The 17,391-nt window shown below is 36.4% G+C and overlaps 2 protein-coding genes and 1 long non-coding RNA gene across 3 annotated transcripts in view; all 3 read right to left on the reverse strand.

Annotated features, from left to right (window-relative positions):
* Positions 1-3,935: 3,935 nt before the first annotated feature.
* On the reverse strand, positions 3,936-6,844 carry LOC136804956 (very long chain fatty acid elongase 4-like). Its single transcript, XM_067061488.1, has 7 exons — positions 6,663-6,844; positions 6,152-6,342; positions 5,837-5,917; positions 5,408-5,464; positions 5,069-5,183; positions 4,712-4,839; positions 3,936-4,522 (listed from the first exon to the last, which is right to left on the reverse strand). The coding sequence occupies exons 1-7, from the start codon at positions 6,706-6,708 to the stop codon at positions 4,262-4,264; spliced, it is 879 nt and encodes a 292-aa protein (XP_066917589.1). The 5' UTR covers positions 6,709-6,844; the 3' UTR covers positions 3,936-4,261.
* A 6,481-nt stretch (positions 6,845-13,325) lies between these two features.
* On the reverse strand, positions 13,326-16,569 carry LOC136804957 (uncharacterized). Its single transcript, XM_067061489.1, has 4 exons — positions 16,247-16,569; positions 15,020-15,223; positions 14,207-14,586; positions 13,326-13,938 (listed from the first exon to the last, which is right to left on the reverse strand). The coding sequence occupies exons 1-4, from the start codon at positions 16,507-16,509 to the stop codon at positions 13,442-13,444; spliced, it is 1,344 nt and encodes a 447-aa protein (XP_066917590.1). The 5' UTR covers positions 16,510-16,569; the 3' UTR covers positions 13,326-13,441.
* A 255-nt stretch (positions 16,570-16,824) lies between these two features.
* LOC136804961 (uncharacterized) overlaps positions 16,825-17,391 on the reverse strand; it is a 50,195-nt gene continuing 49,628 nt past the window's right edge. The window contains exon 2 of the long non-coding RNA XR_010846321.1: positions 16,825-16,959. This is a non-coding gene — a long non-coding RNA (uncharacterized lncRNA). The remainder of the gene's footprint in view (positions 16,960-17,391) is intronic.

Genomic DNA, 17,391 nt, shown 5'->3' on the forward strand with positions numbered 1-17,391 from the left:
GGTATATAACAACCCCATTCTTTTTTAGGGTTAAGCAAAAACGCTTCTAACTCGAGATATTGAATTCTGCTCCCCGACTATGTAAGTGCAGAGTTCCACTATTTTCTCCTCAAGCGCAGCTAATTTTAGTAATTTTTTGCCTTTTGGGCCAACTTTTAAGGTATAGGTGCACCTTGTTGGGACCAAAGTTTATCAGTTGCGCTCTTGCAGTGCGGAATTGGTATTTCCAAATTTTCCAATAATTGACTGAAAATACCGAAATACCAACATGAATAAGGGTCTTTTACCAATTAATTTTTCCCCTAATACAATTACACTGATCGTAAATAAGGCCAATGCCGCCAATGGACCAATATCCTGTAAGTCCCCCCCCCCTAATATGCCAAATGTTTTGAACTCCATCCAAATGAAAATAAAAACACAGCATTGATTTTTTTAAACCTCTATCAAAAACTGAATATAGGCTGTATGAATTTTTCAGGAATTGATTCTTACTCTCACTCTTTGTCATTTTTAAATTTTCAAAATGTTTTACATTGATATCTCCAATGGGCACAAGTTTGCAATCAAGTTTTAACATTATCAAGAATTATCCCCATTTGCAATAATTACTTGAAAAGGGCTTCAAATTTTTATTTTGATTTAATATTGGATAAGTGATATTATTGTTCTGAAAGTCTAATTAAGTATACATTTTTCTGGAATGCAATATAGCTGTTTGATTTTTTTTATCTCAAAGGTATGGCACATTTCACAACGGTTTATCATGGAGATATCTTACCAAATGGTATGGTTCCATTGCATACATCACAAGGACAAGAATTGCTTCAGAAAACAACAAAGAAAAATAAAATTGTTGTGAATGATTTTAAACCTCAAATTGGCGACACTAACTGTGGCCCAACCTCTCTAGCATTGGTTTTAAATGCGATCAATAGTTTTCATGTTAAACTTTCAGATCCTGATTTAACGGACACAGAATATGAAATCCTGATGGAAAAAATGAATGATGATAAGGAATTAATTTTGACTGAGTTAGATATTATAAACCATGGAAAAGTGAAAGATTATTTTAGAGATATCAATATTGAAAAGAATGGGATGACTCTGTTACAGCTGGGACATGTTGCTACTCGTTTGGGATATGGTGTGAATACTTATTTTGCTTACAATAACTCAATAGAAATATCTGAAGATAAAAAAAGTGAATTCAACGATTTGATTAGTTCACCAACTTTTCATACACTCGAAACATCTAGTGATTTTGAAGCACTTGTTGAAAACCGTATTAGAAGGCCAGTAACTGGCGTGATTCTAAATTATGACATGTCAAAATTAGGTTATACATCGTTCCCAGGACACCACAGCCCCATTGGAGCTTTGAATGATGAAATGATCCTTGTAATGGATGTATGGAAACAAACAAAACCAGCTTGGGTTGATAAGAAACTCTTGTTTGATGCAATGTCAACTGTCGATAGTGATTGTGGATTTCCAAGAGGACTTCTACATATTCATGAACTTTTATAGTATATTAGCATCACAACTATTGAACTGTTTTAATTTGAAATTCTGTTATAACATGCCTAAGTTACTCTTAATGATTCTTTTTTACTTTACTTCATACATGGATTCGTACAAATTTTTAGAATATTTTTATGCTTTTATCGTTATTTTGTGATAATAATTTTTATCAAGTTTATTTTCATCATATAGAAATTTCGTATAATTAGTATTATACAATAAAAAAGACAAACAACGTCATATTATTTGAGAAAAAGTGGTGATTCCCTACCAAATTTTAAAAACCACAAAGGATTTTTAAGTAGCTTAAATTACTTCGGTAATTCAGAGTTAGTATTTGATAAGTGCGTTGAATGTGCACCACAAGACTTAGCGTAGAGGATTGCAGTGAAGATGTAAGGAGTGTAGGAAAATAGGAAATTCATTCCAAAACATGTAAGGGTCAGTCTGATGCAAACAATGTGCAAATCGGGGTAGACCCACCATAAGGTTTCACGGTTGGCAGAGACCTTTTCATAAACTACAACCTCGTACAACCTCGTCTTGAAGAGATTACCAATATGTGATTAACTCCAATCATTTATTATAAAAAGAGTGCATAGTCCGGGAGCCAAACCTGAAAAATGGCATAGAGGCTAATACAGCAGAATTAGGACAAAAGAGGGAACTTTCAAAAACATTTTCCCAAAAATTAATAAGCGGGGGGTTGGAATGAGAATGTCCTGGGTGAAAAATTAATTAGCGGGGGGACGGCTATTAGGTACCCGAGAGTACTTTTTAGATAGAAATGTCGGAAAATTTGATTTAAAATCAGTATATGGGTGTATGTGAACTGAAAGTTTCAATTCAATGGTCTTAACGTCTAAAAAATCACAACAGTCAAAAATGTTTTGTTGAAAGAATGATGAAAGTCTAGAAAAACACCCCTGTCTCACAGTCCCGGTGGAACTTTTTTCCACAGCGGGGATAAAAGTTTTTATTGAAATCCCATTGGGTTGGAAATTTCAATGTTCCAAGGTTAATAAAACCAGTAGGGATAGTTTTGGATTTCACTTTTCAAACATCGTAATTCGAACGGGGATGAAATCAAAGTGAATTTCCCGGTGGGGCTGAAATTCCAGGGTGTTTTTCCCACCGGAAAATTTCGTTTTCGCCAAATTTCCCAGTGGATCTGTGACACATGGGTGTAGAAAATAAAATAATTTTTACTACTTCTTATCAGGGAAATGTAGAAGCGAAGCTGGATGAAGGACGAGAATCTCTTAGCGGATTGCTTCTTTGTCTTTTCGATTGTAAACTGTTCATAATTAGTAACCCATGTACTCTTGAGTTGAGTGTTGCTGTTTTTATAAGAAAAATGAAGCAGACAAAGTATTCATGCAGTATGTCTGCACATTTTTTGCTATGATGTTCCCGATTTTCTGCCAATTTCTAAGGTGCAAAAAAGCAAAGGGGCACGCAACGCAATTAGTAATAAGAGACATCTTTTTTCGCCCTGGGCCGCTGGGGGCCCCTACCACCACGCTACTGGGTATATCTCGCTAGTAACTGGTACTGAATTATGGTATTTGCTATGAGTCTAAGATCTATCAATTTAGGCAAGTCAGAGAATAGCTTTGATAGGTTACTAGTGTTGCTGATAACCAGTACAACAGTGCTCAAAAGCCTATCTATTCTACCAAAAGTTTTCCCCAAGGGCATGTTGATGTTTGATAGAAATGAACTTTTTTGGGTGGTCCTCAAGTTTTTGCTGACGTCAACAATTACGTCATTTTTCAAACAACCTTACGCAATAACTTTTATTGGCTTCATTTTCAGATAAAGGTTAAAATAAATCCATTATTGGCCCCTAAACTGCAATTGTGCAAAGTTACGCTTTTGTGCACAATGTTAATGACGTTTGGCACATCTAGGCTGCACTAACCTAAGATAATTTTTTCAGAGAAAATCTGGGTAAGTACCCTATGGGTTAGTACCATGCCTCTCTATCCCCACCCCACTGCTCAGTGGTTATCAGTTTTAAAGGTCAAAGAGATGAAAACTTTAACTACATAATTGTTTTATTTTACCTAATAAATAATTAACAATATTGTTTATAAAGTTAAGAATCAAATAAAAAAATCTGTTTTTTTAAAGGAAGAAGATTGGCGAAAATAGATTATCAAATCCTCCCACCAATCTATTTGTCAGATTAAATTCTCAGCGAAAAGCTTTCAAGAATTGGATGGCCGCTAAAATTTCTTCCTTTGAAACCTACGGTTATGCTTAAAAAATCAAAAAATCTTATAAAAAATCATTAAAATAGAAAAAATTATCAAAAAAAGTCAAATTCGAGGTGAAAACTGACTTATTGTCATGCTGAAAATTTTTTTTGCCAGATATGGAGACTTTGAACTGGTTTCTCCGCCGAAAATATGATTTAAAAAAATTTGTGGTGGATTTAATTTCGCGAGTCAGGAATCTCACGCGTTTTCGCGAGTTTTAACTTCGCGAACATGGCAAAAATACGCGAAATCGCGAAATTTAATCTCGCAAAAGTTAATCCGATTAAAGTAAACAACTTTCTCTGCATCCTGCGTCGCGCAAGCACAAATTCATTCAATTCTGTACCTATACAACTCGAATGTTTCCTACACTCAAGAATGTTTTCTTTACTCGAAAAAGTTTTCCCGTCCCTTCAGTTATCAATGCCTTATAAACCTTACTCTATAACTCGAACTGTAAATATAATTATAAATTAGGATGAGATTTTGTTCCTAGATCTTAATTCCCCATTATTGTCTCTACTCGTTCCTTTAACAGAAGTCTTCATTTTGCCATTTCTGAGTTCGTCATTTTTCTTTTTCTTTTTTGTTAAGTATGCTTGAATGTAAAAGTTACCGAACAAAACGAGAAAAGAGATCATATAGAGGATCAACGCCCAGCTCATCCAACGTGGGAAATCACAGCCACTGTACAAAGAATACGTTGCCGTTCCCAATGCTATACAAAATTGAATCTGGAAATGAAAAAGAAATTCTCTTATTCACGATCCTTAGCACAGTTCTTCAAGAAATTGACTTTTTTAATATCACCATTCCAGATATGAATAGAATCGCAACGAGTACTGGACTACTCAAAACTGATAATCTTAATCAAAGCAGGCAGACCAAGGGCTAACCTACGTAGAGATACTATAGTAACCTACCAGTTGCATTTGTGTAAGGTATCTCTTCCACCAGAGGTATTTTTGAAGCGAAGGACCGAAAGCAGCCATCCCGTAATAAAAATACATGATAATATGGATGAATGCGTTCATGATGGCAGCGGGTGCAGCTAAAATCGAAAAGTGTTTTATTCGTAAGGAAGTTTGGCTGTACAGCCAACGACTTAATCTTATATATGAAGAAATATAAAGAGATTAATGCAATGTTTCAGTTTGAAATAAAAAGTGGCACGGAAAATCTCAAAAATCTATTGCTCACTACCCCTAGTTCATATAGAACGTGCGTTTTCGAATTTGTAGAAGTTCGAGAAGCGATAAAACTGAAAATAATGTACTCACACTGTCCAGCAGGAACCCATTTGGTGCCAATCCACCACAACATGGGCATAGTGGCATGATGATAAACGTGCAAAAATGAAATCTGATTATCCTTCTTGCGCAAGATGAAAAACAACTGTAAAGGAAAAGGAAGATGGTAAATGCATGATAGCTTAGAAATTCGACTCAAAGAAAGACTCACACAATCCGCATTTTCATTTTAGAAATAGTATCTTAGTGAAAGAATTTTACTAGGCAACTGTAAATGTTAGACTCGAAAAATTGTAATTCTTCATTCAGATAAAACTGCTCATGAAGTGACCCTTATCTTAACACGAATGAAGAAATCATTTAACTTACAGTGTCAATAAATTCGATCAACTTCGATGCAAAGTACCACCACAGAGCTCTGGCAATCTGTTGAATTTATAAATAAACAGAAAAATTAACCGATAACCAATAGACACTACCGTGATAAAGTTGAATGCAAGTGCCAGTAATTTTTAATGAATCTAAAATTGATCCCAATTTATGATAAAAGCTAAGAAGGTGGATATAACATAATTCCCAATTCACATCTCTGTGTCTATTCCGTTTAGAAATGATCAATAAATTGTGGCTCTTATTTTAAAACATATAATTGAAAGTTCAACAAAAGCTTTATATAATGCAATTTATAAATGCTGACATGTCAAAATCTTGGCAGAAGCATAAATTTTTCAAAAGAGCAGATCAAGCAAACGGTTCATTCCAGATTCATTTCACAAACAAAATTTTAACAAGATTTACCCTGAAATCGACAGGTCTTGTAGAAGTTAGGAAGGGTTGACATGGGTATGAATAACCAGCTTCCAGCATTCCAAATAAGAGCTTTTAAATAGAAATTTCAATATCATGATTTTAACACTTTTCAGCACTTTTCCTAAAAACTTTAGCTAACATTTTAATAATTCCGAATGGATGCATTTGAAAAAAACTACTTTTGATGATCAAAGAGTGAGGATTCTACAGTCATAATAAAGTGTTACTCTTAGTTGTAAATGATTCTTATGAGGATAGGTATATACTATGTTGATTTTCAATTTGTGAACACATAGTACCAACCTCCTTGAAAATATGGTAATTCAAGTAAACCATTGATAAATTATAAATGATCAGCAAATATTTCAAATTGAAGGGTTCTCTGTTGTGCATAAGATATGGACCAATTTTCCATGAAAATATTATGTAGAAAAAAGACATCGAATAAGTTGGGAGAGGACTGGGTATAAGAAACCAATCTGCAACTCTTGGATCTAAAAGAAATCATAAAGAAAACAGTATAAATAATTTCGCCATAGCAACTATCTGGTCTGCAAAGTAGTTACAAGTAGTTAGACTGATTTTTTTTGAACAGCTTATTTAGAAGGTTTTATTGATAAACATTTTAAAGACTAAAAAGTTGCTATGACTGAATTAGACAAGGTATGTCAAGGTATGTCAGCATTACACGAAGTTATGGTATTTAAATTTACCCTGATTAAAGCTTTGGAACAAAAATAAGTTATTGATAGATTTAAAGAAATAATGTCTCTATACTATTATTATTAACACCGTTATCTTTCCCTGAACTTACCACTGATCGATTCAGCCCATTTGTAGAACTCTGATATTGCTTCCATCGTTAAGATTCTGATCAAATCTTATTTTTTCTAATTACAGTAAACACCTAAAATTTTATTTTATTGAGAATGAGTTTGAATAATTAGGTTGTCCAAGTATTTAATCCAATACATTCAACTCAGCTGAGAGGGAAGAATACTTACAGAGATTGAGGGGAGATTTCCACATTTCAGAGCTACCCAACTGTCCAATGGGGGAGAGACATTTTCAGCAAAATGGTCTTGTTTGTCAAAGTATGAAATTTTATTCTAAATTGCTCATAATGAAAACAAACAAGTTTTCACCTCTAATTTGACAGGGTCTTTCAAATTACTATGTTTACACAGCTTTTATTAAAAGGAGTCACTTACACATCAGTCCAAAAACCTCAGAATATGCTACCGTCAACTGCTCTAACTTGGGACTATCTGACAAAACATGGGATGGCAATTCGGCCACCATTTCACCAAACCTCCAAAGTCATTTGATTTGAGTTAAAGAACGGCGTATAAAAAATACAAAATTTCTCTTTCGCACCGAGTAGGCTTTCAAAAAGAAATATGAAAAAAATTCGTAGTGAAAATCACGCGAATGGTTGGAACAAAGAAGACCAAATTAGTGGCAAAACGATGGAGCATTTGGCGTCACTAGCGCGGCAAGTTACACACTCTTTATTTGTAAATCCCATCGGGCGACAGGCGATAAGGCTGTGGGCGTTGTCTAATTCTCCAATCGGCCTCCGGTCATTTTGAATGAAAACAAAAAGTTAAAAAGAGCGCACTATCAGCGAAAGTAATCGTGACATGTTATGACAGTAAGTATGATTGATAAACTTGGTGGAGTTATCGAAACAAAGTTGTTGTCAAAGAGATTTAACAGTAAGTGAAAATACAGGCCAGATATCAAACAGTCCCATGTTTCGACCAATCGTCCCAAGTTAGAGCAGTTGACGGTACAAATCGAACAAAAAACATAACAAATGTTTAATTTTGTTGATGAGAAGACCAAATCAGTGATCTTTTGGTTTTTAAATACAGAATAATGGCAATCAGACACTCTTTTTTGTGTTTTTAATTAGCCAGTAGGTTGATGAAATGATGTTCAAGACAAATTCATTAGGATACAAAAATTTGAAGTGAATGAGATGAAAATGAAAAGATCTATACAGGAACTTTTCTCCAGTAGAAAAACTAATACCGGATAGGTCGTGAATCAGTCTGGTTTATCTAGTTTGTACTAAAGTGCTAAAGAATAAAGTCTGGTGTTTGTTGAATATCAAGAATTTGCGTAATGTAGGATGGACATTGGACAGTTTTGTATGGCGTAATGGAACAACACTTTTTGGCACCACATAATTACCCAACAATCCGGTGCGTCAGGACATTATTATATGCGCAAATTTCAAAATACCAAGATTGAACTCAAAAATGAGTCCAACTTAGAAACTTCCTAAAGGTTCAGAAACTGCAGATCAAAGATGGAAAAATGCAACATTTTAGTAAATGACCCCTCATTTTTCTTCTGATGGTTATGGCTTTCCATTAAACTTGGTTTGGTATTCTGCAAGTAAGTTTAAAATTTCCTCTGACCACCCTAATACAAAGGCTCAGATTTATGCAGAATTCCTAAACATAACATAAGCATATGAATAAAAACCTGAGAACAAAAGTAGCTTGTTAATAGTAAGCTTTCTAAGCCGTTCATCAGTACCCGGTATTTAAATCAAAATACGGGGAAGATATAAGAGTTCGTGAAATATAATAAGCAAACCTAAAAATTATGTACACGCATTATTGTAGTTTCAACACTGGAATGTCACACAGAGCCTCAAACCTAAAATCGCCAAAGAAATTAAAAAACACGAATTTTAGAGGAAATACAGTATTCTAATTCTGATTTCTATTCCAAAGATTCTTACTTTTCATGCCATTTCATAGGTATTCATTCAGGGTTTGAAGTGTTTGAAAACCGGACTAAAATCCTGATATAGTCGGGTCCAATCGTAGCATTCCAAGATGCGGGAGTGCGCTACGAACTGTTACAGTTGAACCCTGCTGCATGAAATAAATAAAGGTATCGAAAGTGAAAGTGGTTGAAATTTGGCGCGAAATTGTATAGGTGGGGCGTGAGAGGGCGGACTGTAGACAAAAGTAGCAGAGTAGTTATTGGCGGAGTGGCGTTAGACAGAGGCTGGCTGGGCATCCATCACTAGACGATCCTGTCGTCTCTCTCTACTACACAACAAGATAGAAGGAAATAATATAGGAGGCGTTATAAATTTGAAAAAAGATGGTCAACCTGGGGGCGAAGTAATAGCAGCAGAGGCGGACGTGTTTACATTACAGCTCCACAAACTCTACCGCTACTATTTTTAGGAGTTTTTTCGTAGGAGTTAGGTAAGTGTAGGAAGAAATTTTGTCGGCGGCAAGGGCTGAAAGCTAATCAGAAAGTTAATCAGCATAAACGAGTGCTATTGGATTGCATTGGAGTTGGACACGCCGTAACTCGCCCGAGTACCTAATCTTGTTAAAAATATAACGTATTTTCATTCAGATTCTATCAATACCAGTTCAATTTTTTGAAACAAAATCACAAGATCAAGTAGGAAATGAAACCGAAAGATAATCGACATCCTCTTTTGTCTTCTTAGAAATTTAGGAGCTATGGAACATACATTAAAAAAGCTAGCTAGACGCTTTTTAAGATACCAGAAAGGTACAATTTGATTGAGTGATTTCCTTTTCCAAGCTGTGTCGTCATCCGAGATGTCTTGACAACAATCAAAAGCATATTTTCAAAACCCTGACAAGAAAACGAGGCTTGTGATTTACTTCGAGATGTGTGTTTACACCAATGAAGATTAAGCCCGAAGGGCTAGATTTGAATTTCCTTAAATCCTACCAAAGTTGTGCGGCCTTGAGCGTGGGCCGTGTGGTTTTTATATAAATTCCGGATTTAAAGTATAATTTTTCGCTAGATTTCAAAAAATATACCACTCGAAAACAAATCGCTAAATCCAATCCGTCATCAAAATTACGGCGTATATTCTAAAGCTTCACTTTTCTTGACTGAGAAAGGTTAAAGATTGTCTTCTTATACTTCATGGGTTTACACAACGGAGACGATATATCTGAACGTCTCAATCAATTAATGGTTGCAGAGACAAATTCTTTACCCCTATGAGGGATTGACTCACGATACACTATTTTGTTTTGGCACTCGTAATCGTGTTCCTCAGTTAGAAAATGGAGATGTCCGAAAAATGGATATACTGTAGCGATGACTCATGGAAGTCCGCAAGACTCAGGATTTTCCCAAGGAAAACGTCTACCCGCATCATGAGTATGACAAATTATGAAAATAAGAAATCAGAAAATGATTTCCGTCAAAACAAACAAACAAAGTGAAATCTTCCTGAAGTGAAAGACATGATGTAGTAATGGTGAGTAGTGACATCAGAAGGGAATTTCTACATGAGAGACTTCTTCAAGAATAGAAGGATGATGGTATTTGCATTCAAAATACTCGTTTGACAGGCACAATGTTGTTATTGTGATTAGTTCTAGCCATGAGAGTGAGGAGCAATGAAATTTGAAACTTTTTCTACAATTTTCTTTGTAAGAAACATCCATCAATACCAATCCTCGTCATCTGGATTTAAACCATTGAGAAGTCTGCCTGTACCGTAACGTACGAAGAGGAGCCCTTGAAAAAGTTCGCTCAACAAGGCAATGGAGAAAAAAAACAGTGGTTGTCTGGCAAGATTTGAAGCCACCTATTTTCTGCCCCTGCGCCCTGGGGTTTTCATACAATAATTTGGAAGTAATATTTACCACGAGTAGAAATTGCACAATGTAAAATGCGAAAACAAAGAAAAAGTTAGATTCAATCCGTCGTCCGCGATGCGGCGCAAACTTTTTCTTGTTTGGCAAAGATCGAAGATTCGTCTCTAAGTTCCCCCTAAGTTCCCAAGCCTTAAGCTAAAACTCAACGGGTTTGCTTGTTCGCAATAGTTAGGTCGAAAGAAAACCTAAGATAATTCTTTCACTTTTGTCATCAATTTCCTTTCAGGAGGCAAGTAACTTATATCCTTCCAAACATTTACCAGTTGAAAATGAAGAAACATGATCAGATCAGAATTAAGACGTCATCTTAAGAGCTTGTTACAATTTCAGTATAGTTAAGTTCTAATGGGAAAATTGTTCTAACGAAAAAAAGCTTACGGACTCTCTTGACAAATGAATTGATCTTTTGTTTGTTTAGTCGATAAATTCCTTCGAAAATAAGTATATTTAAAGAGGCATCAACCAGCCAAACACTCACAGAAATATTCTCTTATGTGAAACACGTATTAAACAGAGAGAGAAGAGCAAACAGATCAAGGGGAGTGATTGAAGATGGATGAATGTTTGAAGCGTAAAGGATTAAAGTTGATCATACCGACAAATACTGGCACAGATCAACAGCCAATCAAAGGGACGAATGCTTCAACAACTATTCGAAGAGAACCAAATTTGAAGCTTCAATTCAGACAAGCGACACCGACACGTTTAGACGGGAAATCATTCCTCTGTTCACGTCCTACGACACCGTCCACTTTGAGAGCCGTTAAATCGAACCCTTTATCAGTTACATCAAATGAGCCTGGAGCGAAATTAAAGAAGCCGACAAACAAAGAAGATAACCGAAAATTGAGGAAAACTTTGAGCTTAGAGATTGATCGAACTTATGATATGGATGTAACTGATTTCGAAAAACCTCGATTAAAAGACCGACGAAGATCATCCACGAACGACAAATATATCCGTCGTGAACGAAACCCGAAGATCCTACAACGACAAAATACGCCCGTCTGTGGTCTTGGTAACGAGGACCCATTTGTGAGGATCTCCAGAACAAAGCATAGGCCACCGATTAGTCCATTGGCGCGCTCGTTGACATCCTTTCAACAAGTAACAAGCCCTTTAGCAGACGAACCACAAACTCCAATCAGTCCGTTAGTGACTAACGAACAAGCATCTACACATCCAATAAGCCCTCTTGTGAAAGATATACCATCGATAACAGTTTCATGCGATTCCCCTGATGACAAAGAGACATGCGATAACGAAAAGAAAGGACGAAAAATTCAGAAAAGTTTGACCATCAATATTCCACCATCACGTTCACTTGGTGACCAGGAGGAGGAAAATCGTGAAATCTTGAACGCTCTTCGACGAACAAAGTCTGAAAATTACATTCGAAGAGGTCCGAACCTGAAAGTGGCTTTTCGCCAACCAACACCAATTAGCACCGAGTTCGTTTTGGATTTCAATACTCTTTCTGTGGACAAAAGAGAAAAATTTGGAGATGAGAATTTACCGACATTAACGGTTGATAATGAAGGTTTAACTAGACCAAGATCTGCATCGAAAGTGAATAAAAACTTACAAGTGGATATAAAGGCTTTGTATGATGAGAAGAATGATAGCAAAAGAATTGTAAGGCGTGAAAAGAACTTGAAAATCTTCCATCGTCAAGATACACCTATTAATTTATTTGGAAATGAGGGAACATTTCGTTTTAGACCAGAAGATGTTCTCTGAGTAAATTATTCTCATTGGTGGCTATCGACAGCTCCTTGTTCAAAATCCTTTCTATGTTCACTTTCAAGTGAAATGGACGAATAATATTTCATAATGTAAGTTAGTGTAAATAGAATAGAATTTTTCAAGAAAATTTCAATTTACTTTTACATCTCGTTTCTTTTAATTAATCTAAGTTACCTTAAGAGTACAGATTTATAACACCCCTGTGTCACAGACCCACTGGGACCCCAGCCCCACTGGAAAATTTGACAAAAATTTCGACTTTGATTTCATCTCGACTCAAAATTCCATGTTTAAAAATTGAACTCCGAAACCATCCCCACTGGATTTTTTAACCATGGAACAATAGAATTTCTATCTTCATTGGGATTTCAATAGGAATTTTTATCCCCACTGATGAAAAAAGTTCCAGTGGGGGCTGTGAGACAGGGTTGTTTTATACAATCTCTAACTTTCTCTTTGAGTCATAAACTTTTAGAAAAATCCTTTTTAAAGTTTAAATACGATCAGAAGCGTAAACATTTCAAGTGCTTTGAGTTTTTGAATGATGACAGAATGATAATGACATATTCAATTGCTTTGTCACCGAAAAAAAAAAATGACAACAAAATATCCTAGTCAAAAAAAGTACTTTGAATAAATGATAAAATCAACACTTCCAAAAACTAAACTACAATTGGAAATACCCGCCTAACAATAAGAAATAAAATTCGAAAACGTATCTATAGAAAAGTCAATGAAAGTTTCTCGAATGACTACAGTGAGGTCTGTTGTTTCATTTTACAACTGGCTTGTTCCAGTCTAAACATATTGATGTACAGTCTGTGTCCGCAAAAAAGGCCTAAACAATTATTCGAGCCTGGAATTACAAACAGGCAAAGGAATGTACTTTCACGTCTAACTCAACTTGTGGGGAAAGCCTTCCACTGTTTTCTCCTTCGTGGATGGATTTTCATTGTCACTTTTTTCCCTAGTAATTATCGCTTTTTGGGGATTTTGGGGGCGACTTTCCTTTCATTTTGACTCTATATAAATGTAGCAGACCTGTGACATTCCATTCCTCAATAAGAACAAGTAGAAAATTTTCCGTTCGTTCCGCTTTTTTCCGGACACACTTTATGATGCGGACATGATGCAAACCAACTCAAAATGGTTATTTGTGATCTCATATGGACAATGGGTAAAATTGGCATCGGCAGCGGTCTGTAAAATATCGAACAGTGGGTTGGCCATCACACACACAACGTGTGTTTTCATAACCACATTCAACCATCAGACCTTTGACCGGCCTACAACCAGAACTCTTCCTTTCATTCACGTCATCCACGATGCGCATCTTCTCATCTTGCAGCGCGGGCGAACAAAATCGAATTTTACACGAACGTTTCTCAATCGGTAATAAAGGTCCTGTCCTACAATTGATTTTACAATGTGCAATCGCAGGAGAGATCAAATCGCCAACTTTACAGGTGGAGGGCCGCAATGGATTGCACTTTCCCGTGTCATCCATCGTACACATCTCAATATCATTTACAAGATTTAGTAATTCACGTGCATCAGGCCACAACGCGACATCTCTTTTGCGATCCAAAAGACATTTTCTGAAATTGATTTTGCAATAGCACGGTCTTGTCTTGAACATATACCCTCCGAATTGTTTATCTTGGTAGAGAGAAGTAAAATACAGAAAAATGGAAAGATGAAAAAACACACAGCAAATTAGGAAAGTAAAAAACACGATCAAAACAAAAAGCAGTATTGGAAGTTTAATACCTTATTTTTGCTTAAAATTCAATCACTGAAGATTCAGCATTGTCCAACCTTTAAATTGTTCTCATTTTTTTGGTATCATTGTTCTTATATAAAAAGCGTGTAGGTTCAACGATATAATTAACAACAATATAAAGGGAACCAAACAAACGAATAGTACCGTTAACGCAGATCAGATAGTTATAACAACATCTATCCAAACTAGTGCCAGGCTTCACAAAACCTTTGTCTTTGAACATGACCGCGTGATCAGACTTGTTGAAGTTACAGAAATGATCTCTCTTGGAGAATCGATCGAAGGCTTTTTTATCGATGCAGCCAAAACCATTTCCTCTCTTAGCGCTAGATCGTGACCATGCTGGGTTGACGTCATCCATCTCTACACAGTAGCCACCTTCATCTTCACATAAGGATGGGTCAGCAGTGCATTGGTTTAAGTTACCTCCTTTACATACGATCAAGTCTGGAGGTTGTGCTTTACAGGTTGAACCTTTAGAACAGATATCTTTCACACCACAGTAATCAATAAACCATTGGCACCTGTTGAAAAAAAGACACGGAAATGTAATATTACTTAAACCCTATTAGCCCCAGAAGCTACCACACAGGTGTCCTTTTAAAAATGATGACGTCATCATTCATGACGTCGTCACTTTTTGAAAATTTTACTCGTCTTCTAAATTTTGGCGTTTTTCCACCAGGTGGAAAGTTTGTGATGACGTCATCGCTTTTTGGATGACGCCATCAAAATATTTTTGCTTTCTGGAAGTTTGTCTCATGATGGCTACAAAAAGCTTGGGGTTAATAGGGTTAATAAATGGGGACGCTTATCTTATATCTAGGGTTTTGATCTAATTTTCAGACTTCAAAATGGCAGCGTGGCGTGCGGTGATGTTGATGATGTCACTGATGTTAATGTGATAAAATGCCGACACAAGCGAATCAAATTATTGAAATAATTCTCTGAACTTACTTGCATTTATTTGTCTCATCTATCGGGAGCGAGAAATCTTTATCGGCAGGCTTTCCGGTGTCACAAACGCATCGGGTTCCTTGTTCTCCACAGATGATTGTTTTCAAATAATAATCAGGTTCACATTGTTGTTCACCGATGCTTGTGCCAACGAACCGCGTTCCCCATGGATCTTCTACAAAACTTCTTATCAGTGGTTGACACCTATACATAAGAAATCGACGTCAAAATTATCGAAAGCAGTACTAATTACAACCGTATTTTCGCATTTCCAGCCGTACAGGGTGTCCCGAAAAAAAGTCCTTCACACTTTCAGGAAAAGGGAATTTCCATAAGCTAGTGTTTTAAGCCTCACATGCACGTAAAACTTTACTTAAGACCTTAGAACAGGGAATTTCCCTAAACTTACGTAGTGTTTTAATTTTACGTGCATGTGAAATGAACGTAAAATTTTACTTAAGCTTTTTTCACATGTACGTTAAATTTTACTTAAGACCTTGAAAGATGGGGAATTTCCCTAAGCTTACGTACTGTTTTAAGGCCTGAGTTTTCTTACGTTCAAGAAGTTTTGAACGGAAGGAAAAGTCACGTGCAAGACCCTCTTAGTCGGGGAAATTCCCAAAAGACAGCCTTACGGACGATTTTCCGTAAGGTCTAAAGTAAAATTTTACTTGCATGTGAAAAAAGCTTTAAGACCTTGAAGGGTGGGGAATTTCCTAAACTTACGTAGTGTTTTAAGGTCACATGTAGAGTTTGCTTACGTTCAAAAAGTCACGTAAGACCTTCTTAAGCTTTTTTCACATTCAAGTAAAATTTTACTTTAGACCTTACGGAAAATCGTTCGTAAGGCTGTCTTTTGGGAATTTCCCCGACATTATGTAGAGTTTTTGTTGATTATAAGAGGGTCTTACGTGACTTTTCCTTCCGTTCAAAACTTTTTGAACGTAAGCAGCAAACTCTACTTAAGGCCTTAATAGGGAAATTCCCCGCCCTTCAAGGTCTTAAGTAAAATTTTCCGTACATGTAATGTGAAAAAAGCTTTAATGAACAAAAACTCTACATCATGTCGGGGAAATTCCCAAAAGACAGCCTTACGAACGATGTCAATAAACCAAATAAACCCAGTAGCAGTAACCTCCCCCCCCCGGCTGAGCACACGAGAATAAAAAAGCCACTTTACTATAAGGTAATTAAGTGGGGGGGGGGCGGTTTGATAATTATTCTTACCTTTTGTAAATATCGATGCGGTTAGAGCCATCATAGGAAGGTGGTTTTATGCTGCAAGATGCATATTTGTCATCGATCAAATCATTCAACATACAATCCTTGTTTGGGATGCATTTGTCCCGAGTTGGAAGTTTCTTCGAGTCCAGCAAAATAGCTTGACATTGCTGTAGTTTTGGGCTATTTTTACAAAACTCCTTATGAACGATACACTCGGAAATAGTGAAAAGATAACAGATTAGAAACGATTTGAACATCACCGACATCTTTCAGAATTGTTTTTGATTTTGGTTTATTTTGAAAACGTGAGAACTGATTGAAGACATTGCAATGTTTTTCGAATGTTTCGAACATTCAAGAGCAATGGAATGGTATCATTTTTGCCAGAGTGGGGGGGAGGGTGCGTATACAGTGCATTCTATCACGTATTAATTTATTTTACAGTGGGACTCTCGCTAATTCCAGTTTCTTTATTCGAGCTAATTCTAAGTTAAATCAAAACTAGACACCGTTACTCTATGAAGATGATCCAAACCTTCCAGTGGATGATGACTTTGTCGAAAGAAGTCTACGAAGGAAGATTTGATATGTCATATCATTCTATCTTTCATATTTAAGTTAAGGATATTATCATCATTTTAATACATTTATAAAAATACTACAAAAGAACAATCTTTTCAAAATATTACAATCCACGCAAGAGTTGTAACCAACCCCTTAAAACCCTCGGGTAGAGATACTTGCATACTGATTCTTCTGGGGAGTGATCAACAAACGCCGAAATAAGGATCGACAAAATAAGACAAAATAATTCTCAATATCGCGAAGGGGGAGGGCCCGGGGGGGGTACTACCCTTGTCAACCGACGGGGGTGCTCCGCTGAGGTTCGAAAAATGGACCCTACGTGGGACTCGAAATTTGCGAAAAAAGTGACCCTGAATGGGACTGAAATTCCAAAATTTTCTCAAATTTTCTACTTTTTCCCCAAATTTTCCAAAAATAGGCACCCTACGAGGGACTGATTTTTCTATTTTGGTGTTTTTGCGACCCTACCTTGGACTCGTGGAGGTCAAAAAAGGTACCCTGACCAGCGGAGCATCCCCGTAACCCATCTTGCCCTAGTACTCCCCCCCGGGGGGAGGGGGAGA

Source organism: Clytia hemisphaerica, unplaced genomic scaffold (genome assembly GCF_902728285.1).
Source record: "Clytia hemisphaerica strain Z4C2 unplaced genomic scaffold, Clytia hemisphaerica genome assembly, whole genome shotgun sequence".
In the NCBI taxonomy this organism is placed as follows: Eukaryota; Metazoa; Cnidaria; class Hydrozoa; order Leptothecata; family Clytiidae; genus Clytia; species Clytia hemisphaerica.